The sequence below is a fragment of the Nycticebus coucang genome, chromosome 4 (assembly GCF_027406575.1).
Source record: "Nycticebus coucang isolate mNycCou1 chromosome 4, mNycCou1.pri, whole genome shotgun sequence".
Taxonomy (NCBI): Eukaryota; Metazoa; Chordata; class Mammalia; order Primates; family Lorisidae; genus Nycticebus; species Nycticebus coucang.
The window spans coordinates 134,874,703-134,902,369 of record NC_069783.1 but is presented as its reverse complement, the minus strand read 5'-3'; the positions used below and the strand labels follow the sequence as shown (position 1 = coordinate 134,902,369).

General features: G+C 57.9%; 2 protein-coding genes across 5 annotated transcripts in view; one reads left to right on the top strand and one right to left on the bottom strand.

Annotated features, from left to right (window-relative positions):
* The window catches only part of RSPH14 (radial spoke head 14 homolog), a 76,314-nt gene that overhangs the window by 30,431 nt on the left and 18,216 nt on the right, over nucleotides 1–27,667 (bottom strand). The window lies entirely within an intron of this gene.
* The window catches only part of GNAZ (G protein subunit alpha z), a 50,040-nt gene that overhangs the window by 20,928 nt on the left and 1,445 nt on the right, over nucleotides 1–27,667 (top strand). Inside the window, exon 2 of the mRNA XM_053589432.1 lies at nucleotides 1,238–2,445. Coding sequence (XP_053445407.1) covers nucleotides 1,723–2,445 — 723 coding nt within the window. The 5' untranslated portion in view covers nucleotides 1,238–1,722. The remainder of the gene's footprint in view (nucleotides 1–1,237; nucleotides 2,446–27,667) is intronic.

Sequence of the window (27,667 nt, the reverse complement as noted above, 5' to 3'; positions counted from 1 at the left end):
AGCAGAGGCTGGTTGGCAGGCTGAGTTCCAGGTGCTGGTCACGCCAGGAGTGGAGAGGCTTGCGTTCTTGTCTCTGTCTACCTCGGGGCTTCCCACCCCAGGACCTGTGATAGAGGTGATAGGGACGTCAGGGGTCAGTGCTGGCCATGGTATGACAGGGAGGCTGTAGGGGCTGCTGGTAAGGGACAGAGGTGAGAGAAGGAACAGAGGAGGTGTGCCCAGGAGTGTAGTGGGGGCAGGTGCCACCCTGGGCTCAGTCGGGGGTTAGAATCCTAAGCTTTGGGGGCTGCCCTAATATGGGCAGCCTGCCCAGACACCCAGAAGGTCACAGGGCTGTTGTGGAGTGTGGCCAGAGGTGGCCGGTGGGGAGCACAGACACTGAGGACTTGCCCTGGGGCTAAGCACAGCTGCTCCTCATGATGAACAGGCAGGCTGGTGGGTGACAGACTCAACCTGGAGCTCTGGCCCGCCCTACCTTTCCTGGACTCAGATGACTGCTGCCCTCGGGAGCTGCTCTGGCCTCTCCCTCTCCTGCCTTCCCAAGTGGACATCACCCCAACACGCTGTACAGGCCAGGCCCTGCTGGCCCATGTTCCTAACCTCAGGCCTAAACTTCCCCCCACCCCACCTTACCCACCACCTAACTCTGCTCCCTACCCATCTACTGGATACCAGGGCCTCAAGGGAAAACAGAGCCAGGCTTCTCCCTGGCAAGGTGCACGTCCTGCCCCATGAGAGCAGTAGGGACCCAGCCTCCCATGGGTGTAGTCAGTCAGGGAGGTGCCTCCCTTCAAGCAGAGCCAAGGCCAGGACCGTTCTGTAAAGCAGGATGAGCTCCATTAGCACCCTCCGAGACAAGGGTCCCAGGCGGCACTGCAGTGTGGTTACTTCACTGAGTCCTAAACAGACACAGAGACCAAGGCTCAGGGAGGGTGAGGCCATGGGGCTGCTGGGCAGTTAGGGGGGTGGAGGTGCAGCCAGCGCCGGGGCTGGGCAGGTGGAGGCCTCACTCACGCCCTTATCCCTGTGCATCTGGCTACAGGCTGATGGCCAGGTGGCTGCAGGTGTGTTTGTCATGCTGCATCTTGGACACAGCCCCTGCAGCGCTCCGTGGAAAAGAGGGGGTCTGATGGACAGTTCCCAGACTGCTCTCTGGGGCGGGCGGTGGCCGCTCTGCTTTCCGGTCCAGCCCGAGGTGGGGCCACGGAGGAAGCTCATGCTGTTCTCTGTCTGGCAGGTGCAGGGCTGGATGCCTGGTGGGAGCAGGAGCAGCCTGAGGCAGGGGGGCCGGAGGGAGCACACACGGCTGGCGACCAGCTCTCCAGCCGTGCTCAGCAGCATCGCCACAGCAACCAGCCTCCAGACACACGGGGACGGCTTCCCAACCGTCGGCCGAGGACAGGGAATGACTACGGCAAATCAGGCCACACCGCCAGCAAGGGAGGTGGAGTGTCACTAGAGGGGAGGGGCGGCCACCACCCACTGCAGAGAGCCATGCCGGCCAGAAAAGAGGCCCTGGGGCAGGGGCTGTTGTGGTGCTCAGCCTCACGCCCCGGCCAGCACTGAGCACTTCCAGGGCAGCTGGGCTCCCATCTGCTGGGCGCACCAGCCCAGGCTTCAGCGTCCCCCACTGCAGCTGACTTTCCTGGTGGCCAGGCGAGCAGGCAAGAGAGAAAGGCGCCCCGTCCCGTGCTCCACATCTGGGCCTGCCGCTGCTGGACCATGGGATGTCGGCAAAGCTCAGAGGAGAAAGAGGCGGCTCGGCGGTCCCGGAGAATCGACCGCCACCTGCGCTCAGAGAGCCAGCGGCAGCGCCGCGAGATCAAGCTGCTCCTGCTGGGCACCAGCAACTCGGGCAAGAGCACCATCGTCAAGCAGATGAAGATCATCCACAGCGGCGGCTTCAACCTGGAGGCCTGCAAGGAGTACAAGCCCCTCATCATCTACAACGCCATCGACTCGCTGACGCGCATCATCCGGGCCCTGGCCGCCCTGAGGATCGACTTCCACAACCCCGACCGCGCCTACGACGCCGTGCAGCTCTTCGCGCTGACGGGCCCTGCAGAGAGCAAGGGCGAGATCACGCCGGAGCTCCTGGGCGTCATGCGGCGGCTGTGGGCCGACGCGGGGGCCCAGGCCTGCTTCAGCCGCTCCAGCGAGTACCACCTGGAGGACAACGCAGCCTACTACCTGAACGACCTGGAGCGCATCGCGGCGCCCGACTACATCCCCACCGTGGAGGATATCCTGCGCTCCCGGGACATGACCACGGGCATCGTGGAGAACAAGTTCACCTTCAAGGAGCTCACCTTCAAGATGGTGGACGTGGGTGGGCAGAGGTCGGAGCGCAAAAAGTGGATCCACTGCTTCGAGGGCGTCACAGCCATCATCTTCTGCGTGGAGCTCAGTGGCTACGATCTGAAGCTCTACGAGGATAACCAGACGGTGAGTGAGCCTGGGTTTTCCTCTGCGTGCTGCCGCTGTCATGGGCTCCTGGAAGCCGGGGAGCTCCTGGGGGTGAGAAGAGGCTATGGCTGGGAGGGGAACCAGGCCCCTTGCTGGCCTTACTATGTGGTGAGCAGGAGGTCAGCTCCCTTGAGGAGGCATCACTGTGGGCAGAGGCCTTGGGGCTGATCCGGCTTCAAGGCAAAGTGAGTGCCCAGGCTGGGGCCTAGGGATGGGCCCATGGCATGTCTACAGGCCACCCCGCAGCTGCCAGTCACACGAGCTCAGTCAGTGAACACTCTGGGCTGCCGCCCATTTCTGATGCTGTGCCCAGAGGCCTTTCTAGCCTGGATCTAGTGGCTGTCTCATCTGTCACCTCCAGAGCACACATGATGAATTCCCTCTGCACCAGGCCTGGCTCCCAACCCATCCGTTGGCAGGCTGTGCTCACAGGTGTGCCAGGACCCAGGAGGGTTGGCCCCATGTCTCACGGACGGCTTTGGCTCTCGGAACCTGTCTGCCCCACTTTAGCACCATGTATGCTTCTGGCAGAGATGTCCCATGGCAGCTCCAGCAGGACGGGAGTGCGTCCTCACACTGTGCGCAGGGAGCAGAGTATGGAGTCTGTTGATGGGCGTGGACACCATGAGACCTCAGGGCCATGCCTGCTGCTAGGAGGTCAGCCTTGAACATCGGGGCTCCTGGGGGGCAGAGCTATTCTGGGCTCTCACAGGTTCCCTATGTTAGACTTCAAGGACACCCTGGCCTGGGACCCTCCCCCCACCTAGGTGACCATTCTCTGATAGACTCTTGTTTCAACACCCCCAAGTGACCACCACACCCCTGGGCTCCACAGAGGAAGTCCTGGCTCACCTGGCAAGGACACCTATCAGTTATAGCCACCTTCCCCTGGCTGTAGGTGGCACTGCCCTTATGAATGCTTATGGGCCCATGGTTCCCAGGGCGCATGCTCAGGGCACGTGGCCAAGGCTGCCTCCATGCAGGGCATGGAGGCCACAAGGCAAGAGAGGACCAGGCCTGGCCAGGCATCCATTGTTGGTCCATACAGCAGTCTGGCAGATTTGAAAAGCTGCTGCCAGCACTGGTCTCCTGTCCGTGTGTAGATCCTGGGGATAGCTGCCGTACTAGAGCCCCATCTCAATTTCACGAGTCTGGCAGTGATGGGATTAAGAACTGTTTGGAGGGCGTGACCCCAGGGCATGGGCTTGAGGTCCCAGTGCTGGAACTCAGTAAAGGAGATGGCCTTGGGTGAGTATTAGGATTCTTCTGAGGACCCTTGTGTGGAGATGAGGGCTTGGGCAGGAGGTAGGCACAGGCCAAGGGAGACCTAGCCTAGCTCCGAGCTCCGAGCTCCGAGCTGGCGGGGCTTTGAGATCGGAGTTGCTAGAAAGGGCAGGCAGCAAGGTTAGGCCCTGCCAAGCCAAAAGCCAAGCACACAGTGGGTGGCAGGAGCCACAAACAGCAGCAACAGAGGCTGTGGTAGACAAGGGGCAGGCTGTCCCATGCACTAGAGGTATTGTGCCAGGCAGGAACCCTGAATCTGGCCTTAAGAGAGAGGCCTTTGACCCAGGGTGTTGAGGGAGTGAGAAGAAAAAGAGACGCCTGAGGAGCACGAAATGAGGCTATAGGTTCTCAGGGGAGAGCAAGGATGCTCATGGGGTGACCCTGAGAATAGGGATCCTCCACCATGGAAGATGATGTCCCAATCCCCCCTGTGGAGCACCGACATCCAGGGCCACTCCTTCTACGTGCTGTCCTAAGGCCAGCTTCATTCCTTGGGTTCAGCCAAGGGTTCTAACTTGGGGCCTAGACAGCTCCTGGCTGTGGCCCTGGTGCTAGGAGCCTGCATGTTCTGTGAAGAGAGGATCTTGGAGGCAGGGCTCACCCCTCCCCTCCATGCTTGGGGCCCTCCTCAAATCTGTGCCCAAGAGGGACGATGGCTGGCTACATGCAGACTCTGCCTCCACTGGAGGTGGGACCAGCCTGTAGCCCACTGTGGTCCACCTGTTCCCAACTCTTGTGTCTGCAAGCCGTCTCCAGGCTTCTGGCCCCTCCTGCTCTCTATCTGTCCCACTCTAGCACCACATGTGGTTCTGGTGGAAGAGACGTCCTAGCAGACCAGTGAGGTCAGGCTTCCTGAGGAGGCATCACTATGGGCAGAGGGCTTGGAGCTGACCAGGCTTTGAGACAAAGGAGGTGCCCGGGCTGGGCCCTGGGAATGGCCCATGGAGCATCTACAGGCCACCCCACAGCTGCCAGTCACACGAGCTTGGGCAGTGTGACTTGATGCCACAGTCTGGGCTACTGCCCATTTATGCTGCCGTGCCCAGAGGCCTTCCCAAGAACTAGTGGCTGTCTCATCTGTCACCTCAAGAGCACACATGGCGAATTTCTTCAGCACCAGATATGGCTCCCAACCCATCCACTGGGGGGGGTTGTGCCCACAGGTCCCATGTTCCATGGAGGGCTTTGGCTGTCACCTCTGCGCTCTGAAGCTGTCACTGAGGAGGGAGTCCAGGTTTCCTGCTGGTGGCCCTCAGGGCTCTGCCTGTCCAGTGCCTACCACCTTGTTGCCTCTGTCCTTTACGTCTTCCAGCCGTGGCCAACTTGCTTCACTCCCTCAATGCTGTTCTGTCCTGTTTCCAGCTCATAACCATACTGTCCCCTGCCACTGTCCTCAGGTCTCATTCCGAATGCCACCTCCTGAGAAGGACTTCCCTGTCCCCAGCCCTGCACAGGCCCCGATAGGCTGGGTGGGCTTCACATCCCAGGCCCCCCTCTCCTGGCCTGTCCTTGTGGGGAACCACAGTGTGCAGCCCTGGGCAAGGACAGCAGCTGCTGGCCTGGGCATGGGGATGTGGCTCTGGACATTCGGGCCATTTTCCAAAGGGAAGGACTGGCAGTCAGGTGCACCCCACCACCATCACCCCAGCCTCTGCAGACCTGAGCAAGCAATTGTTCACCAGAGAAGGAAATTCTTGATGAGAAACCCAAGCGAGGCTGGAAATTCACTGGATTCCAAATGGTTTTGACCTTTCATGCTCTACCAGTAATATGTGAGGATGGAAAACAAATAGGCTGCAAGGAAAGACAATATCCTCCTGTGATTCTGAGCCCTCCTGCTGCTGGCTGGCCCCCGGGGTGGTGCCAGCGGTGAGGACAGACCACCTCTTCCGTGCCCGGCCTGCCTCCAGCCAGGCCAGGGCTAGCACAGAGCTGCCACTCTCTGCCTTCTCCTTTTGGTATATCCTGAACTGTCTTCCCTGGGCCCCATCAAAGGCAAGTCAGCCAAGAACAGGCCATGCTGGTTTTCTCAAAAGCCAAATAAGCCAGGGGCCGGCGCCAGGGCTGTCGATGCAGCTCCTCTAGAGCTCTTCTTCCTTGCTCTGCTTCCAAGGCCTCGTCCTCCCTGATGGAGGCTGGTGGTACCTCCCCGCCCCCAGGCCCATTAACGATGGAGTCACAGCCCCCTGGCCCACCCGCTGGCTTTTGCGTCAGCACGTTGCCAAGGAGAACATCAGCGTTTCTGGGCTCCCAGGTGTGAGGGCTGCAGTGAGCACAGGGCAGCAGGGGAAGGGAAGACAAGGCAGCTCCTCCGCACCCCAGGCCAGGCACTAAGCAGGTGGGGAGCCCTGCAAGCCTTTGGCCGCATTTCCCACTATAGTCCAGAAGGACCCAGTGGACCCTCAGCCTCACCAGAGCCTCACCCTGCAGTCACCCCAGTTCTCTAAAGCCCACTGCCCTTGTGGGGCTCCTCAGACAGCCCAGGAGGCCTAAACATGGCCCAGTGGGATTTTCTCAGGCACCCCTTCTCCTGGCTGATCCTGTGGGCAGCAGCACCACCTGTCATCTCTGTCACAAGTGGGGACACTGGGGCTGAGGTATAGGAGCAGCAGTGGTTGGCGACCCACCTCCACTGAGTCCCAGCACAAGGACAACCTAAGAGGCCACGTGCCCTCACCCAGCAGGGGCTCTGTGCCTCCTATTTGTACAGTTGAAAGACATGGTTACTCTGTGGCCTCAGGAGGACTGTGGAAAAGGAGTGGAGTAGCCAGCACCCACTGGCCCACACGAAGAGACAAACTCAGGTTATCTGTGACCAGCAGGGCCCAGGTCCTCACACCTCCACCAGCGGTGACTCAGGCATCAGGGGACTCCAAGCACCATTGTGGGGGGTCTTAGGGAAGTGTGAGGAGGCAGGCACCCGCCCCGCCCCGCCATGGAGATCAGCCAGTGCTCTCTGCCAGCTGCAAGGGACTCTTCAGGAGGCTCAGGTTGAAATGGTTGTAAAGTCTCGAATGTTCTCATGTAGAAGCCTGGTCGAGTGGAGCTGTCAGCATTCCCAGCCCTGTGGTGGACCCTTGTTTGCCTGCTTTGTACCTGATGTGCACGTGCAAGGCACAGGCTAGAGACCAGGCCTAAGGGTGAGCCTGGCTCCCAATGGCATAAGGACTCAGGGGCAGGGAGACAGTCACACCAGCATTTCCACAAACCCTTGAGCTGCCAGTGATACCTCCCCCTCTTTTCAGTGATACCTCCCCCTCTTTCTAGAGTGGGTACCAGGGGTGTCCCCATTTTGCTTTCACTTGGGCCCCACAGGCAACCTGGGCTGCCACTAGGCTCACCATAGGAAGCCTGGCAGCCCCGCCACTTATCCAAGAGACATTAGTTAACATGTGTCAGGAGGGTCCCCAGGGGGATTGGTGGGACACAAGGACACGTCTTGGCAGGGGCCGTGTTCTGCAGGTGTTGGTGTTTCAGCAGCAGACTTCAGGCAGGTGGCTTCTGCCCAGCCCTGGCCAATGGCCCCTTGTTGTGGTACCCTGGGCTCCCCAGAGAGCACCTCCCCACTCCCAGGCAAGTCAGTAGCCCCAGCACGTGACAAGGGCAGGCCCCGTACCTACCCTGCGTAGCCTGTGCTGTGGGCAAAGGGCTTGGTGCACAGCAGGTGCTCACAGACTGGCGTTGCTAGGATACTCAACCATGCCGGGGGATTCCCCATCAGTGCCAGTCCCAAATAGGGGTATGTGCAGTGTGCCCTGAGGAGGTGAGCATGTACCTGCCAGCTTTGCACTGTGCTTTTGTCATTTAGCCCCCAAACTTTAAAAATGGCATTTAGGCCAAGCACAGTGGCTCACGCCTGTGATGTGAGCACTTTGGGAGGCTGAAGCAGGAAAAGCACTTGAGCCCAGGAGTTCAAGACCAAGCTGAGCAACATAGTGAGACCCTGTCTCTACAAAAGAATTTAAAAGCCGGTGTAGTGGCACAAGCCTGTAGTCCCATCTGTTCAAGAGGCTGAGGCAGGAGGACCATGTGAGCCCAGGAGTTTGAGGTTGCAGGGAGCTATGATGATGACACTGCACTCCAGCCCAGGTGACAGAGATCCTGCCTCTTAAAACAAAAATGGAGTTTAAACAGTTATGTCATAAAATGGCATGTTAAGGGTGACACAGATTGTGCGCAGTTAAGGTAGACTTTCACCTGTTGATAACAGAGCTGGTTATATTTGTCCGGCAGGAACTATGAGTGGGACATGAGCAGACGAGAATGACACCCTCTCCCTGGGGTCCTGGGGCTCACAGAAGGTACCTTGCAAATCCCTTAGTGCCCTTAACCAGCCAGCTTTGCAAATGAGGAAGAAGGTTTAGAGAGGTTCCTCCCGTGTCTCAGGGCTGAGTCACTGGCCGTCAGAAAGGGATGGCCCTGGGGGATTCTAGTGGTCTCCTCCCCACCCTACCAGCCCCATATCCTGTGGGTGCAGGGCTGCTCTAGAGAGGGCTGTGGGGATAGATAGCGTTCCGCTCTGGGGCTGCTGCGGCCACCCTCCCTTCAGGTGTGAGGCACTTCCCCCTCCCTCACCTCCCTGGCCCAGACAGTGGCAGGACCACAGAGCACGTGCCCGCTGCCTCCGGCTCCTGACGCAGATGAAGGCATAGCTGCAGGAAAAGTGTCCCATGATGAAAATCCTGCCAGAAGCCCACTGCCCTTCCCCCAACACATGCTGGTCTCCCAAGCAGTCCCTCCTGATGTCACAGTGTGCCAGGGACACATGCAATTTGTCTGTGACATCTGCAAGCCACCACAACCCTAGAGCAGCAGAGACCTCCTGACCAGAGGCAGGGCCAAACCGGCAGAGGGGGCTGGTCCCTAGGACTGTACGGCCCCCACAGCAGCACAGCTGTGAGAGACTCCACAGGGCAGGGGGCAGAGGGCAGGCCCACAGTGGGCCCCTCACAGCACCTCTCGTGGCTGGGAGCAGGGCGCAGTAGTCTGCACAACGTGATCTGCACAGCTGGCAAGCTTGTTACTCTTCCCAACACGCACCGACTGCTGGACAACCATTGGCGGAGAGTTGCCACTGGCACTTGGGAACAGCCCCTCTCTGCCTCTTAGTGCAAGCTTCCCATCCGCACTCCCTGGCTCCATTACCCTACACTTAGCCTTCACTGGGGCTGGGGCCATCTGGTCCCCACTCAGCAAACGATGGTGTCTGTTGGCTCAGGGCTTCCCATGAGTCCCATGGAGTGCTGGCTATAGCCCAGGACTGGCAGAGAGAAGGGCAGAGAGGGTGGAGGCGGCAGCATCCCAGCACCTACTTGAAGGCTTTGCAAGCACTTCAATTCCTTGGGTTTGAGACCGCCCTCCCTCTGCTTCCCAGGGGACACAGCCACAGCCCTGTCAATAGCAGCCTCTTGCATCCCGCAGGGCCATTTCTTAGCCCCCTCCATGCAGTAGTGCCTTGCTCTAGGGAGGTCATTGGTCAGAGGTCAGCCACAAGGCAACAGGAGGCAAGGCCTGGGTTCAAGGTGTCCTGGGCCTTTATACCAGCTCTGCCTCTGTGGCCTTTGCATGTAGCCCCATCTCCCCATCCTCATGACCTCTGTCATTCAGTGCACTAGCCATCCGTCCATGTCACTAGAGACCACCCCCTGAGCACAGGTTGTCACTGAGCACAGCTGGGCAGTAGCTAGGATACCAGCCCCACTGCCCCATCTTTTCCACCATGACGTATTACCAGATCCCCTGACAGAATCTGCATGGGATGTGCTGGATGTTCCTCAGATCCCTTGGACTAGCGGCCCCACGGTGACAGGAGGTCAGCCAGCTTGGGCTCAGGGGGCAGAGGACTCCCTTATAGGCCAGTTAGGGTCAGTCTCCTGCCCAGGGCTGATGAGCCGGGAGTGGGGAGAGCAAGCGAGTTGTGTGGGCGCTGGACTGGCAGCACTGGCCCCTACAGAGCCGGGACCTGAGACCAGGGTTAGCAGTGGCAGAGCCTCCCCCTCTTCAGAGCGAGGAGCTAGAGCTGGCCTGTGTTTTCACAAGAGCCAATTTTTCAATTTTTAGTGCCTTTGGGATCATATCTGTGTCTTCAAATCAGCCAGGTGGGAGTAATTACACCCCAGAAATCGGCAGATGCTATAAGTCAGTTCTCCCAGACTCCCACCTGCAAGCCAGTTGTCAAACATTTACTGGTGTCCACAGCCAGTGGCTGCCCGGCCTGGCTGGAAGAGCCGGTCTCAAGGCAGGGCGGTTACTGGTGTGTTAGAGGATTTGCCGCAGTCCTCACTTTGAAGAGCCAGACGGTGTCCTTGTGTCTTCAGCCCTCTTCTGTGGTTCCCAGCACTGGCCCTGCCACTTCCTTTCAGGAAGCTATCCTTCCACATCTAATACATGCAGGCCCTGGGCCCAACGCGCTCATAGTCTAGGAACAGAGGTGGTCCCAGTCGATGAGGACTGGACAGCTGGGCATGACATCAAGCAGCCCCTGGAGCATCTAAGTGTCCAAGGAGACCCCCTCAAGCTGGCTCCCCCAGTACTGCTAATACTGGCCGCATGTTTCCTTGCTGGGGCTGGCCTTGAGCTACCCTGTGGAGTAGCTGGTTACATCCAGAGAAGCCAGGAGGAGATCCCTGTTTCAAAGACCAATTTGCAGGGAGAATGGGGGCCTAGACTTCAGGATCTGGCTTGGGTGGATAGCATCTGGTGTGGACCTTGCAGAGTCTAGTCAGGGCTGTGGGAGGCACGGGGGCACCCAGCCGAGGCAGGACCATGGAGAGCACAGTACCGTGCTCAGTACCCTGCATGCAGAGCTGGGGCACTGGGTGCCCTGTCGTAGGGACCGGGGAGGACCAGCCAGGGCCAGGTCCCCCAGGCAGGGCAAAGCCCCAAGTGCCACATCCCCTCCCCAGTAATGGCCCAAGTTAGGTGGTGCTGTCTGAACCCCCTGTGGGGGCAGAGCTAGGGTTCAGCCCTGGGCCTCTCATTCCCCAGCCTGTCACCCCTTATGGGGCCATGGGTTCACACTGATGCTTGTGGTGATGCCCCCCTCTAAGTTGTACCGAGAGCTTCAGGGCAGAGCTGCTTCCCACCTCACATCCACTCAGCCTGCCCAGGCCACTGGGTAATTAATTTCCTGAGCGCATTAGCTCTGCTTGTTACACACACATGAGAACAGTGCTGGGTTTTAAGACACAGATTATTACTGTTTTATGGGATTTGTATAATCCAAGAACTGAAAAACAATTTTCCACTTATCTAGAATAGACTCCAGAGTAGAAGCTGAGAGCACTGGTGTAGATAGGGGGGCTTTGCCACCCTGAGGAGCCCCACACCTGGCCCTGCACAACCTGAGGACATGGTAAGGCCAGGGCAGCACCAGGGTCTCCCGTCAGCAGGGTTCCCGAGGCTCACAGGCTCCCACAGTATAGGCTGTGTACAGAGACTGGATGGATGATCAGCTAGGGGAGCAGCGGGGTTGGCCAGGATGGGGTGAAATACACCTCTTCTCCCCTCTTGTGGCTCCCAGCTGCTCAGAGGACAAGTTCAAGCCAGCCCAGCTTGCCCTAATCCCCGGTGGTGCCCCATGGCTCACATGCTTTCTCTAATTTCATTAGTAATGAAACCGGTCAGCTGTGAGCTTCAGGCCAGCCCAGGGCCACAGCCCCACACACCTTTTCCTAGCCTGTGGTGACCTCAGGAGATGTCCAGCTGTGCCCTGAGGAGACCCAGCATAGCCCAGCCAGACAAGTGACTATGGGCAAGTCCCCACCCAGCAGGACCACCTGGCCTCAAGCAGTGACAGATGGGATCTAGAGAACCCGTGACCTGCTCATAGTTCCCCAGAAACCACAGGCTCTGCCTCTTGTGTCCCAGAGCTCAGAAAGCCAGCTTGGAAAACACCACTGTGGAAACAGCTGACCAAGGTGACCAGTTCTTAGGTGGCTCCCCACCCACAGCCCAGCAGGAAAGAATTTAGAAAGGAGCCATCTGTGCTGCATGACCAGGTCAGGGCCTGCCAGCCTCCCGGGCCCTTCTTCTCTTTTAGCCTTGTCTAGTGAGGGAGGAGCCCAGGAGGTGAGAGGGCACAGTCCTGGGTCAGCTACACACCTGAGCCTTGGTGTGGACAAGCTCATCCAGCCTTTGCTTCCTTGGCTATAAAGCGGGACCAGCCATGGCTCAAGGTGGAAAAAGTGATTAGAGAGAAACAGTAAGAAAGCCTGGTGTGGGCATTTTATCCTGTCCTTATGTGTTCATGACCAAGCTTGACTCAGGACAGGACAGGGTCATGATGGTATCTGCTGTTACCTGTAGATGCACTAGGCCCCTAGGGGGCCCACAGCTCTAGGTGTGGTGCTGTGATGGAGCAGACTGCAGGCTTGCAGAGGAGACCCAGAGGGGCTCAGCATGTCAGCAAACTTCTCACAGCCCAGACAGCCTCACCCAGGGCTGGGAAGACTGGGAATCAAAGGCCCACCTGCCATCGAGCCTACCAACCATTTAGTGTTCCTCCTTCAGACACTGCCACAAGCCCCAAGGGACAGATGAGTGGTCTGTGCCCAAGTGCAGTGTGAGGCCTGCCAAGGCCAGTCCACCACAGAGCAGGCCAAGGCCCTGGGACAGGTCCTCTGCCCCACTCCTACCATGGGCTGCCCTGTGCCCACCTGCAAGTGCCCCACAGGACACAGCATCTCAGAGGGCGAGAGACCCCTACTGAATTAGGAATGGGGCAACACTGGCCAGGCAGCATCCAGAGACATCCCAGCTGCCCCCACCCCCCACCCACCAAGGGCAGGAGGCCTCTACCCAACAAGGAGCCCACGGGGGCTGAGGGCTGATTGACCACCCCACACACTTCTTGAGGGCCTGCTCTCTAGAGCTGCAGGAGACACTGTGTGACCGCTACCTGAGCTCAGCAGGCTGTGGCCATCAGATACTGACCAGCCTGGCCTTTAGGCTTGCCCTGTCCCTGTACTGCTCCCACCCAGTATGCTGTCTACAGGCACAGGTTTCTGGGGCAGCCCTATGTCGAGCCCCAGGAACTGTAACGCCTCTTACAACCTGTGTGCCCCGACCTCCCAGAACACCCAGTGCCAGCCCTGTCCTTGGCTCATCATAGTGCTGAACTGTCCTGCCCACCTGTGGCCTGACTTGAGTGTCACCCTGAGCAGTCCCGTGTTCTCCCCCTACACCACCTGCCCTGAGAGAACACACGTGTGCAGCCACGGAGCGATGTGGGTAAGGATGGCGATGCAGGTGGGTGAGGCGTTTGGGGGCCCAGCCAGGAGGCAGTAGCACCTGAGCTGCATGATCTGAAGGCCAAGATTATCCTCCTTGTAAAGAGCATAGGCTTTGGAGCGTCTCTGAGTGGGGCTGAGTGGGCTGAGGCGGTGACGGTCAGGCAAGCTCCATCAGCTGCTAGACATGCTAGGCACACTCATGACAGTGACAGCACTGCGGGAGGCTGCTGTTTTCTTGCCTGTTTTTTAAATTGCTACTCACTACCCACTTTGTGGTTTTTTTTTTTTCTTTTTTTTTTTTTTTTTTATTGTTGGGGATTCATTGAGGGTACAATAAGCCAGTTACACTGATTGCAATTGTTAGGTAAAGTCCCTCTTGCAATCATGTCTTGCCCCCATAAAGTGTGACACACACTAAGGCCCCACCCTCCTCCCTCCATCCCTCTTTCTGCTTCCCCCCCCCATAAACTTAATTGTCATTAATTGTCCTCATATCAAGATTGAGTACATAGGATTCATGCTTCTCCATTTTTGTGATGCTTTACTAAGAATAATGTCTTCCACTTCCATCCAGGTTAATACGAAGGATGTAAAGTCTCCATTTTTTTTAATAGCTGAATAGTATTCCATGGTATACATATACCACAGCTTGTTAATCCATTCCTGGGTTGGTGGGCATTTAGGCTGTTTCCACATTTTGGCAATGGTAAATTGAGCTGCAATAAACAGTCTAGTACAAGTGTCCTTATGATAAAAGGATTTTTTTCCTTCTGGGTAGATGCCCAGTAATGGGATTGCAGGATCCACTTTGTGGTTTTTACAAAACACACTGATAGTTCGCAGCCTGCAGTGTAAAACCAGCAGCACTGGATGGTTTTGAGTTTGATCCTTGATCACTCTCTAGAAGGCTTCATCCCCTAAAGCCACCAGAGCTATTGCTACCCACAAAGCCACCTCAGGCAGCTGTTGCCACTGAAGCTCAGACGGGGAACAAGATGGTCCAGGAGTCCTCGTTTGGGGGCCACCGTGAAGTTCCTGCTGCTGGTGAGGGCTTGGGAGTGGTCACTCTGTGCACTGGCATCCCTAAGCGACCTCTTCACTACTGTTTATCTTGTGACCGGATCACTGGCCAGGGCTGCAGGGCTCTTTTCTCTGCTAGAGCAGCTGCTCAGGAAAGGCAGGAAGCCCTTGTCCTTGGCACCCTGATCCCTCCATGCGTTCTGATAGCGCCTCCAAGGAAACATCTTGGCCTGAGCCAGCGGTTGCACTCTGGACAGGATGACCTCTGACCCCTGCAGCACACACATGCTATGGCAGGAGCCATGAAGGGGCCCCAGGGGGTCTGCAAGAGTCTCTCAATCGCATCTGGAACATGTGGCTACACGGCACACACACTCACGTCCTTCTCACTTCAACTGGATACCAGATGGAGCCTGAGACTCAGACAGGCTGGGCTTGCTCCCGCCTTCCCCTCCTGCACTTGGAGACTCCAGGCTCAGAGCAATAATGACCCAATTACATTTCTTTTTAAGGATGAGCATTTACATCCATTTTTTTTGGCCACAGGCAGAGGTTCCTTGAGGGAATCTCTTCCTAGTACCCCTAAGTTCTCATGTCCCTTCCAGGATCCAACCCATGTTCACTGCAGGTGGGCCCATAAGCTCTTGAGCCTGCAGGCCTGGGCCGGGGCTGCAGTCCCAGCAGCCGGGAGCGCAGTGCACATGCCCTTCTGACACTAGGGGGCCTCTCACACTGGTTTCTTCACCCCGGCCAGGCCGGGGTCTGTGTTAACAGCTCTCCCCTGTGTCTTGCTGCTTGTTAACTTCCACTGGCAACTTACAATGAGGGGAGTGGCAGGATTCAACACAAGTAGGAAACAGTTCTCGTTTCAGCTTTAGCAAAAGTGAACTGTAACTGGCAGCCACTGCCCAGCAGTGGGAGAGCCTTCAGAGTTGAGGTGGTGCTGGGGGTAGCCCAGTGCCCTCCCTTTCCAGACCTCAGCATGACACAAGGGAACGGGACACGGAACCTCCAGGCCCTTTAAGAGCAAATGCTGCCAGGGTCCTGCGGGAATTTTCTGTCCAGGAGCATTCTGTCACTGCTTCCAAGTGCTGGGCCTGTGCTGGGGAACAGCAGCCACCCACATGCAGGGCTCAGTGGGGCACCAGTGTCCCATAGACTGTACTCTGGCGGGTGTGCTGCTAGGGCGCTGAAGCCCTGTCTGGGGTGTGAGAAAGTGCACTGGGGACGCTATTGTCTCCAGCTCACACTGGGGTCCTGGCTGGGTGGGCTCAGGCCCGGCAAGTGGTCCAGGGTATTTATGTGGCTACCTGTGCCCATCTAGACTGCCCAGGTCCATGTCATCCCAACAGCACAGCTGTGGGCCCCCGTTCCTCCCCCAGCGCCATAGGAGTTAGGGTGGTTCTCAAAGTATATGGCGGGCTCAGGGCTACAGACCTGTGTGGGTGTGCTGGCCGATGACTCAACAGATGGAACTGGAAGGGCCAGAGATGTAAGCAGCAGGCAGAGCCTGGCCCGGGGCACTGCATGTGTGACATGAAGCCTCCCAGCCCGGCAGAGGCTCCCCTACCACACAGAAAACTCTTCTTCTAAGGAAAATTACCCAGTGGCAAATCTGGGGTCCTCCTACCTGGAGGTGCCCCTTTGCCTCCTGAGGAGAACCTTGGTGGGCCTGTACTGTCCCTGCAGACCTGCTCCAGGGCCACTCCTGCTGTTGCAGAGGCTTACCCTAACCCCCTCCGTGCTGTGCACATAGGCCTGGGCCACCAGAAGTGAGGTGGCCTGAGGTTGAACTGCTGCAGGAGGCAGGAAGTATAGCACTCTGCTATTTCTGGTAAGTTCAGAACAGGGGCTTTTCAGGCTATTAGGACCTGAGCTTTAGCAGCAGCCTGTTATCTTGTTTAAACAGCCCTTGTTGTTTGCAGTAGCAGGTCTGGCCAGTGCTGTTACTATGAGCCCTGCAATTGTCACCAGGCATAGTCGTGGCAGGAGGGAGCTCAGGCAAGCAGAGGCTCTGACTTACACTCAGCGGAACACAGCCCCCACCCCAGTGAAGCCCCATCTGTCGCTGGCCAGAGGCCTGCACAGCTAAGTACTCTATAAAATGGACTGGAAAAGGCCTAGTCCTCTCATCCCTGGGGAGAGGTCAAGGGCCCCATGAAAACGGGGGAGGCCCAGGAGTGTCTAAGGGCTCAAGGTGTAGCCACCCAAGTTGCAAATCTTTCTGCGCGACTTGATAATCTCCACTGCAGCTGGATGAGTCCTGTGCATCTGGGGTCTCTGTCTGCAGGTGTGGCAGAACTGGAGTTGTGCCCCCACACAGCCTTCCCTCCAGGAAGCACATGAACCCACGGGGGAGCACAGCAGTGCAGTCAGGCCTGAGGCTCAGGACACAAAACCCCAGGGAAGTAGCTCAGTTATGAAAATAAAACCCAAGGTTTCCTCCACCAAAATGCAGGCTCAGAGAGTTCCTCATCCTTAAGCCAGAGAGCGCTTACTTATCAATGCCTTTCCAGTCTATTCTGCCAAACTGACCACTGAACTTATAGTGACCAAGGCCAGGCCAGGGCCTGCTAGAGGGCGGGGAGGCCAGCCCCACCCCCTTAGCCTCTGTTGGGTGCTTGTCACCTGCCCCAGCCACACCTCAGGCTCTTTGCAAAGGGTCCTGCCTACTCAGTCCCCTCACACCACCTGTGGGCCAGACCCACGGGTGGATGCCCCAGTCGAGGGGAACATGTGGGATGAGAAAGCGAAGCCACACAACCCCAGCCCCGTTCTAGCTGCTGCCCCACAGCATGCACTTTCTGGCCCTGCCTGCCATTTGCCCCTTGTCAGGCAGAGCTGGAGAGAGTGGTACCCGGAGAGACAAAGCTGCACCTCTGGGCAGATGAGTGACAGGGAGAACAGCATCAGATGGTGCTAAAAGTTGTGTTAATGAGTTAAACGACAGGTGGATATTGATACTGGGGGTACTTACAATGCGGGGTTTGCAAGCAGAGCAGCCATGTGAGTATGGCAAGGACACTGTGGGATAGGGAGGACAGGAGAGGATGGGGACCCTACCACAGAAGCCACTGGAGGGTTTGCACTGGGGAGCAGTCACAGAGCAGAAGCAGGGAGACAGGCCCTGATGAGACAGGTCTGTGCAGCAGCAGGAAGGAAACTGTTCCAGAGGTGTGTTGCAGAACAGAACCCCGGCAGGGTCCCAGGACCAGCAACCCAGGCATGCTAGCCTCCCACATTGGCCCGATGGGCTGTGCCTTCTCCCCGGGCAGAAGTCGGCTCTGCCTACCCCTAATGGTATGGCGTGGTGCTGTCCACCCTGCATGTTTGCGTCCTCCGCCGGCTGGACAGATGGTGGCACATGTGTTCCTCCTCTGGGGGCTCAGTGCTCTGAAGCCAGGACCGTGCCTGGCTCCTGTCCGTCCCTGCAGGCAGGTGAGTGCCCTGTGTGCTGCAGGAGCTTAGAAAGTGTTTCCAAGTGACCACCTGGGGTCCACAGGAAAGGTGCTGGGTGGCAGCTGGGAAGCTCCGCACAAGTCTACCCTGTCCTCCTAGGAAGAGCAGTGCCTTTGTGAGGCCTGGCCAGCACCCGGTGGGTAGGAAGCACTGGGCCCAGCCTCATTACTGCCTGTTGACCACATTTCAGTTGTGACTCAGTTCAATCACCCAAAATAACTGCTGTCTCATGGCTACTAGGGCTGGAGTCTCTAGGGCAGGGGAGAGGTCAAGGAAAAGCAAGGCTGTCCGTGGGGGACGAACCTGGGCTGGGCGGGGCCTGCTCCCCCCGCTCCCCGCCAAACCGCCCTTTATGGCTGTGTCCTGCCTTGTTAAGGCATCCGCTGCTGCCATTCTCAGGCTGTCAGGAGTCTTGAACCTGGAGTGACCCAGGGATAAAGGGGTCAGGTGGAAAAGGGCTGGGTGCCAAATCTAAGTGGGGGGCTCAGGACCAAAAGGACATGAAAGTAGGGGTGCCCGGGGCCAGGAGACACAGGATGAGGCAGGATGTGAGCCATGAGCCCTCAGGGGCTGGGATTGGGGTAGCAAGCAGCCCTGAGGTGTCAGCCTTAGCCTCCCAAGCACTGCAGAGCCACAGGGCAGCAGGGCCCGGTGGGCACAGGGGCCAGGCTTGGAGAGTAGATGCCACTGCCACAGCCAGCAGCTGGGAGAATGGCAACAGCCTTGGAGAGGATGACCAGAGCACAGACAGGCAGCAGCCCACACCTCCTGGGTACCCTGGTTGCTCCTGCTGCCAGAACTGCCCCCCGTGCTGTCCCTACAGACCTGCTCCAGGGGCATTCGGGCTCACTGAGTCATTAGCCTCATTAATCTAATTCTCCAGTCTATCGTGGTAGCATTTAGGTTTGCAGGAGGAAGAAGGGGGGGGTGCTAACTAGATTGGACTGGAAGTGACCCTGGGCATCCAGCTGTGTCCCCAGATACCTCCCATTTCCTGGGAGGTGGCTCGGACCACCTGGGGCTCTCCTCAGACAGGGGCAGTGCACCAGGTAACTCTTCTGAGCCCCAGTTTCCACATCTGTAAAATGGGAAGGTTATAAGAAGCCCCACCATGGCTTCCTATCCCTGGTGAGTCCAGGAACCCTTCACAGCCACTTCTCTGAAATGAGCAGAGATGGAGGGCACCAGAGGAGCCCACACGCAAGAGGAAGCTCAGGCCCAGAGCCATCAGGGATGACTCTGGAGGTCAACACAGCCATGGGTGACTAGGACAAGATATGCTCTAGGCTGTCCTTTTGGTGCTCCATCAGTAACTAGGACATCTCCCTTCCCCTCTTCTCTGCCCACTGCCCTGTCCTCAGGGCAGAGTGAACCACAGCCTTAAAGGGACTCAGGGAGAGTGAGGTACCCAACTCCCAGAAGCCTTCCCCCACCACCACAAGTAGATGGGTGGTAGACAGCATACGTCAAAGGTCCCCTGCCCAGGGTGAGGACCAGCAGCTTCCTGCTCACGTTGTGCGAGGCCTAAGGGTGGAGATGTCGCCCTGATTGTCATGGTAATGGCTGTGAGTCTGGAGAGAGTCTAGGTACTAAGCTCAGCAGAGGGAGGAAACAGCTGACCCTGGGCAGCAGCTGCTGTCACAAATTCCCGGCAGCTCAGTGTTGGGAAGGACCTGAGAACAAGCAGGCAGCACAGAGGCCTCCTTGCCTACCATCTTCCTGTGGGCAGCTGGACCACAACCATGTCCTTTCCACACAGGGTCAGCTGTGATTTCATCCAGGCACCAGGCCCTGCCTGCGGGGAGCCACTTGCAGTGAGGGGACAGGATAACAGAGTTTCAGATCGTCAGTAGCTGGGGAGACCTGAGTGCAATCCGTGAATGTGAGCAGGGGCAATCCACCCTGCTCCTGCGCCAGGCCTCTGCTGGGATGGAGTGGCCTCACTGCTGCTGCTTCTTGTCCTGCCCCTCTGCCTCCCCTCTCCACCACCCCCATGCATGGTAAGTTCCTTGAGGACAGGAGGGTGGACAGTGGACAGCCAGAGAGGCTGCCCTCTGACAGCCAACTCTCCACTGGGCCGGGCTGTGGCTACAAACCTCAGGCAAGGGAGGCAGGCGCACTAGGTTCAGCCCCATCTGGCAGCAAAGGGAGGCCCAGAAGTTGTGAGCACTTGGGGCAGGGCTACGTGTGGGTGTAGGAGATCCTGAGGCAGGAGAGTGTTGAGAAAGGCCCCTCCTGGAGGTGATGAGCAAAGAAGCCAGTTGGCGAGGCTTAGGCCAGTGCCAACCACACAGACACCAGACACTAGCTAACTACAGTAGAACGAAGTGACCATCAGGTGTGAGCAGCTTATTTTACTGAGGAGGAAGTGACATGCCCAGGGTCTCACTGCATTTTGGTGGTGAGATAAGGTCCACAGCCTGGGTCAGCCAGTGCCTCGCAGGCCCCTTTCCCTGGGAACCGGCAGGGCTGTGGGAGACCAGCCAGGCCCCCTGGGGCAGATGGGCCCACAGAAGCCCCTTTGAACTTAATCCCATTTGTGACTGCACTGGTCCCCAACAGCCCCCTGACTGCAGTGGCAGTGGGCATTCCTGAAATCCACATGCTCCTGGACAAGAAGCCTCCAGTCATAGACATGGTGTTGGAATCCCGGCACTCAGCCCAGGGTCTGGTGCCAAGGTTCCCGTCCTCAGTGCCCTGCGTCCTGCAGCTTCAGTCTTATCACAGCACCCCTTCCAGTCAGCACTGCCTCCGTGTCCCAGTCCTGCCCCCACCACGGCCAGGTGCCCAGCTGCTACACCACCCCAAGCTGCCCGCTGGCACTCCTGCCCCGCACCCCTTTGGCCTGAGGGTAGGTGCAGGCAGGATCTTGCACCTCCAGCTCCCTTGGGATGAGCTAGGAGCCCAAAAGAGAAATAGGCTCAGGAATTCCTGACGAGCACCTGGAGGACTGGCCAGGAAGCACAGGGCTGCGGGCCTCTGGACCCAGCCTGGCCTCTTTCCCCACGAAGCCCCGGGCCAGGGCACCTGAGAGCAGCCTCCTCCTGTTCCCACCGCCTGCCATCAGGGCCATCTGCATCCCCCTGCACCCAGACCTTGCTACTCTGTGGTGAGGAGAAACATAACCCCACTCTCTCATGCCAAGGACCTGCCCCCTATTTCTTTGGAGACAAAGAATAAGCTGTTTCCCACGGGACGTAGTCCTTGGAGTGCTTTTCCTCTGATGTCATCACACTGTTCCAGCTGCAGAGACATCTGGTGCAGGTGCTAGGTACAAGGGTGTGGATGCTGCAGGCCCACCTGCTCCCCGCTAGAGAAGTCTTGGTGGTACTTGTACCTCAGACCCCCTTGGCAGTACAGAAGATGGTCCAGGGAGGCTACACAGGCTCCTGGCCACATAGGGCTCTAGGCCACAACTGCCTCTGCCACAGGGAAGGGCAGTCAGCACCACACTGAGGGGACGCACTAGGCATGTTGGTCACCCCTGTCAGCACCACCCAACACCCCTCCCGCCACACCATATCCAATAGATAGGCAGCCCCCACCTTGGTGTCCCTAAGCCTTCTACCACAAAGGCCTAGAGGGGCCAGGGCCTTGGCTGTCACTTCAGGAAGGTATCAGCATGAAGCCCATCCTTCTCTGAAACTTCCACCTTGGCTAGTCAGTCAGGGCGCTGCCCTTGGCGCCCTTGGAGCCTGGCACACTGTTGCCCAGGCCAGGCCTGGTGGCCCAGCTGTGGTCTGGGCAGCCACAAGGTGGCTCGGGTGTGGTCAATGGAGCTCATTCATGTCCACAGCCCAGCCCCACAGCTCGGCTTCCAGTGTGAAGAGCCAATTCACAGTTGCCACAAACAAACACTCCGGGCATTTCTACAACAGGCAGATTTGAGCTTTCATTTCTAGACTATAGCAGAACTGAGAACTTGTCCTGTGCTGAGGAAACTGAGGCCCAGGGAAGAATGCAGCTGCCCCATCCCCACCCCTCCCAGTAGGCCCAGGCTGCATACCCACACCTCTGGTCCTTTGCTGGCCCTTCACTCTGACACTTTCCCCTTCCATTCTGTCCCCGAAAGACCCAGCGGGGCACCCTGCACCTGTGCCAACATCAGCCCTCGTCCCCCTGCATTCCTGCAGCATGTCACTTATCAGAGTCATAGCCAGTCGGTGCTGTCTGCAGCAATGCCAGCGGCTCAGTCAACTCGGTGTGGGGATGGAGCTGTCCGTGTATGTCCCACTTTGGCCCTCAGTCACCTCATGAGGGAAGCACTCTTACATATACGGAGGCTCAGCACAGTTAGGAGCTGGTGGCTGGCAGAGGACTGCACAAACACTAGCTCTGGTGTTTTCATCCTGCCTGGCACATCAGGATCCCCCTGTGCTGGCCACCTTGTTGAGAGCAGGGCTGTCCCTTCAGGCAGAGGGGACCTGGAAAGCCTCTACCCAGGAAAGGCAAGGACCGTGGGGGCTCCACACAGTACAGCAAAGTATCAATCCCTCCATTCTGGCAGTGAAAGGAAGGTGGCAGTCATCGCCCTCCCAGTGCTGGGCCCTGGTGTGACAGGCAGTGTGGTTGGCTGAGGGCCTGGGCCAGGCCAGGCACACCTGGACAGGTGCCACATGTGGCCTTCAGGGTCTCACCGTGAAAGGTGGAAACAGAGCAGGTGCCAGCCTCTATCGCATGCTCCCCACATACCAGGTGCTGTGTGCATGCCGTGCACTGGGTTAGGAGCCCCAGACACAGATGATGGGCTCCAGGCCCTGAGAAGCAAGCGTCTTGCTCACAGCAACAGGTGAGAGGCCTCCTGGGAGCAGGGTTGGACTGTGTGAGGCCTTAGGTGCAGATGAGTTGCAGCAACAGGGAGTAACTTGGACATGAGGGCTGAAGGTACAGGGTGTCAGGGAATGTTGTCACAAAGAACTGGCTTGCCAAGGTCCAGAGACTCGGGAGACAGGGAGGACATGGGCAGGGCACACCTGAGGACATTAGGAATGGGGAGGAGAGGGCTTCACAGAAGGCCCTCCCACCTGGGCCCAGGGAGGTCAGTGAGTCACCACATACAGGATCTGGGTCTTAGTTGGACAACTGTGGTGGCCTGTGAGAAGGGAAAAAGGAAGGATACCGCCCTCCAAGCACCTCTGCAGAGAAATGGCTTTGGTACCTAGCACTGTGGGTGCCTGTCAAGGAAGGGTGCACTGGGCAGCGGATAAGGGGTGGGGCTCTTGGGGCTCTGGAGGAGCTTGCCTCGCTGGCCTCTGGTCCCCACCCAGCTGCCTGTCCCACACAGGAAGGCCACATGTGCCTGATGATGGAGGACTTGAGTTGTGATGAAGGCATAGTGATGTCTCCAGGTCCCTACCCCAGTCTGCCCAGCGGCCTGTTAAACTGCAAACCAAATATGCTGCCCCTGGGAGAGGGGACTGGCCCTGGCCTGGATGGGTGGCTCTCAGACCAACAGGAGGCTGCTGCTGGAATCTGTGCCTTCCAGGGGGCCCAGATGCCACATCTCAGAAGTGTGGGATCAGACTTAGGTCTCACATGAAGTCCCACCTGGGACCAGAACAGGGCCCAACCTATTCATCAGGAAGAATGGTAAACGGAGTGCGGCCAGGACTCAGGGCTGTTCTGCACCCCACAAACAGCTTGGGGAGCCTCCTACAAGGAGCCCAGCTTCATAGGGAGCAAGGGAGAGGCCAAGCCAGAAGATGCTCCTTGGTATGCTATAAAGTCTGGTGGTGCATGGGGTGGCCCTCTGGCAGCCATCGAATCTCTGGGCTGTGGGGTCGTAGGAGCCTCCCAAGGAGCCTGGCTGAACCCCAGGCTGCAGAGTCAGGCCTTTCCCCTGTGTTCAGGCAGCCTTCCTGCAGCAGCTGCCTCTGTGCTGGGGGTACAGGGAAGGAGGTCTTCTGAGGGGCCCTTGCTGCCAGAGATCTCTCACTGCCAAGGCAAGAACATTGGTGGGAGATGCCGGTGAGGGAGAGCATCTATCGGGGTGGCAACAACCATGGGGTGCAGCCCAGCAGCTCTGGGTTCTCAGGTCAGCACCATCATACCTCACAATAGCCCTGACATTTAGACACAAGGACACGGAAGCCCAGAGAGGCGTGGCAAGCATAGCAGTGAGAGTAAATCCCAGACCCCTTCATGTGCCCAGGTCAGCTTCGGCCCCTGACTAACAGGGCAGGCTCCCTCGGGCCCCACTTGCCCTAGTCAGTGGCCTCAGAATGTTGTTCCAGGAGCCAATCCCGGTCTGGTCACCGTAGGCGCCGGCCACCATATTCAGGGTGGATATCCAGACTTGCAGGCCAGCAAGCAGGAAGCCCCTTAGGGTTGGGTCCCCCACTGTGGTAAGGAAGCCAAGGCCGAGGGTGAAGTCGGTTCTGAGGTGCTGAGCATATTTGGACCTGAGCAGGAGCTTTTCTTTTTGCAAATGCTCAAGAAATAACTTCCACCCTGGGGACTGCATCCGGCTGCCCGGCAGCTGCCACTCCTGTTATAAATCGCTGGTTCCCCACACCAAGCAGAGACACTTCCACCAGTTGCAGAGGCTTCTGACGGGAGGCACCTGTTCTGTGCTGTTCATGTAAATGAATGTGCAGACAAACCCCAGCCTCCTAGAAGGTACTGACTCGCTGGTAACAGGCCTTGGAGAGAGCTGAGTGGCATCACACCACAGACAGCTAATGACAGATGTGTTTCACCGTGACTGCAGCTGTACTGGCAGCTGGAGAGGTGCAGAAGAGGGGTGCTTCCTGACAGGACATCATGGTGGGTGGTTCCCAGGTGTGCCCTGGTGAGTCGGCCAGTCTCGAGGCCCCAGCCCATGTGTGGAGTGGGTCATGGTTTGCAGAGGCAGCTCCCCCATCTTGAGGCCCTGACCTGTGTGTGGAATGGGTCATGGTTTGCAGAGATGGCTCCTCTGGCTCCAGGGCCTAAGGAGAGGTGTTCCTGTCAGGCTAGGGAGAGTCACTACAGGACGGGTGATGTACTAGCCATGGGCAGGACCAGATGATGCCAGAGCTGTCCCCAGCTTTGCCCCAGTCAGACCACTCCGTCATGCAGCCTTCAGGTGGGAGGATAAAACCTCCCCCAGGCTAGGAGGGGCTGGGATGGAGGATGGAGCCACAGCTGGCGTGTGCCGTAGGCTGTGCATACCCACCAAGGGCAGGTGGTGCTAGGGAGTCCCCCAAGGCCAGATTAGCAGAAGCCACAGCCAGATGTGTGCAGCAAGAGGATGGACAGGGTTTCCAGGAGGAAGGGTCCTCGAGCCAGGCCCTGGAGAGTAAATAGGACGAAGGCAGGTCCTGGAGGCTGGGCCTCTGACAGCCCACCAGTCTGTAAAGATCCCAGCCCTGGGGAAGCACACACATGCACCTCCTGGTGGTGCAGAGCCCATACGCAGTGAGGACTCAACCAGCATCAAGGTGCCAGGACAGAGTGTGGCACCTAACTGGGGTAGGTCCCATGCTCTGAAGTGCCACGTGGCTCTAGATCCACAAGCCAGGCCTGGTCGGTGCCTCCTGCAGGTGCTCCTGACTCCTTCTGGGCCCAGCTCAGAGATGGGACTGAGGAACAGGGCATCTGCACAAGTGGAGACTATGGTGTTATTCTTCGAGGCCCGTCATCTCTGTCATCTCCCAGGTACCCGCACTAAATGAGAGCTAAAGTTGTCCCCCAAGGAATAGAGAGGAAACCAGGCAACCTGAGCCTCAAAATGCCAGCACAGCAAGAGGAGCCCTGGATGTGAACATGAGCCTGAGATGTGGGAGGGGCTGGAACTCAGGAGACACTTGTCCTGGGGAGGCTGCCACGGCAGCTGGGCCCTGTTGAGAGTGCATGCCAGGCACCATGCTGCCCAGTGACATGCCCCACCCAGCTCCTCTGCCCGCAGATGCCTTATGAGATAAGCCTCTGATGTTGAAGATCTCTAAGTCAAGAACCTGAGGCTCAGAGGGTTGTTCAGGGCCCCCAAAGTCCAAAGGTGTCCGCAGGGAAGTGGTTCAGAGGGGGGGAAAGACTCCTGGTACATTAGGCCAGGTTGATGGACGCCAGGATTCCTGAGAGGTGGTGAAGAGGAGTGGCGGAGAGGCCTTGGGGCTGGGGGCAGGGTCCGTGTGGTCTGCCAGCCCCTCTCACTGCCATGCAGAGCTTGCTCCATGTGGAGCCAGCCCCTCTCACACACGTGTGCCCTGCAGAGCCCTCTCTGTGGCCGATGACCGGTACAGGTATACTGCTTCAGAAGCTCTTCAAGGCAGCCCTCCTGCCCTTTCTCTGCCCCAGACCCCACTGCCTGCCCGAGAGCTGCTGGGCTGAGCCAGGTGGAAGAACACCCTGGCTGTCCCTTAGCAGGGCTCAGGGAGGCAGCCCAGGCTGCTTGCTCACTCACCCTTGAACCCCAGTCCATCCCTTCCCAGCCCTGTGGGGAGCTCCCTGCCTCACCCCCAGAAGAATCCTGCCTGGCCTCTGTTCCTGCAGCCCCAGGGCTCCTGTCCCTTGAACTCCATCACCTGGCATGCAAGCTGGGGACCCAGCAGTGGCCTGTGGACTTAGGGTGTGTCAGCAAGTGTTTGCTCAGTGAATTAATGAATATGAGCTAATAGCCATATCTGTTATTTATCTGTTGCAAAATCCGGGGTCAGAAGCACAGCCCCCAATCCACAAGAAATGACAGCTCCATTACCACAGCTTTACATGGTGGGTTCCAGGAATACATTAGAGCTAATTTGTCCCTCCGGGGAATGTGACATTCCTAGACCACTACTTTTCACACATTTGGGAACGTACGACCAGGTTCTGCTGTGGAAGCACTGGCTCCTCCAGGCACTGCTGGGCTGGGACCAGGCAGCTGTTTGTCTCTGCACAAAGATGAATGCCCCCCCACCCCCGAGACCTGGGACTACCCACTTTTCTGAGTTTCTAAACTGATTGTAAAGAAGGAACAAGATTGGTTTTGAAATACAAGTCTCCCAGGAGCACAGCGTCTCAGTACTGACAGATACTGAGGGTCCTCCCAGGCTCTGGGATTTGGAGCACATTTCCTGCCCTGCCAAGCCTCAGTTTCTTCATCTGTAAAATAGGAAAAGGAAGTTGTGAGGATGGGATGGGTCGGCACCATGTGTCCAGTTGCAGTTACTGCTGTCACTACCACTGCAGTCCCTGGTGATACTGCTGCCTTACACCTGAGGGAACCATTATCAACCAACCTGGGTTACCACTGTCATTACCGTGGTCATTGGTGATGAAATCTGGTCAGAGAGGTCCTGAAATCTGAAACCTGGTTCCAGACTTTATCCAGACACTTGATTGAATCAGTTTATCTTAATAGGAGGTGAGCTTTCACCAGGAATTCCCAGTGGTGGTTCCAGATATTTACTTCCTTTCGAAGTTAAGATTGTCAGTTTTGTGGGGGAAAGGTAGATTGGGGACAAAGGCACCTTAAAAACCCAGAGTTACCATAACACATTTAAGATCCTCAGAAACAGGAGAATTAACGATGTCCGGGTGCACGCTCCATTAGGGTGGCTGCTGCCCTCCTGTGCACATTCCGAGCACCCACTCAGCCCAGGCTACCTGACAGCAGAGCCAGCATCCAGCCCTCAGCAGACAGGGGATTGGGGGGAGGCAGAAGCCTCACAGCAGCTGGTGGGAGGAGCCTGGCCCCAGGCTGGCGTTTCCTCCCCAGCTCTCGCCACTGGCAGCTTTGTTTACCGAAGGGAAGGCTACCCCCTTACAGACTCTAGATTGACCTTCCCTAAGGACTAGACCAAAACTCAGGTGGCAGAAAGCTGCCCACACACATGGAGGAGACGCGTTCTGCCAGTGGCTCCCTTGTGGGTGTGGGGCTGGCTGGGATGGGCACAGGGGAGCCTGTAGGGTCCTCAGGGTGAAGTTGGAGGTACACAGGCCCTCAGGGAGGAGGCGGTGCTCAGCACAGCTGCAGCCCTAAAGCCACGTGTTGAGGTCACTGACCACAATCCCCAGAGGGACCCAGAAGGGTTAGAGAGCCTCTAACGCGCAAGGAGGGTGGCGTCAGCTATACCATGGGAAGTGAGCAGATGAACTGGACCAGATAGGAGGCCTCTGTGGCGGGGGCCAGGGAGGGTGCTGTTGGGGGACTGGCCTCAGCCTGGAGACCCTGGCACAAGGACTTGGACCCAGCAGGGCCACAGGGCTGGGGTCTCTGCCCACTGCCTACCTAACCTGGCCAC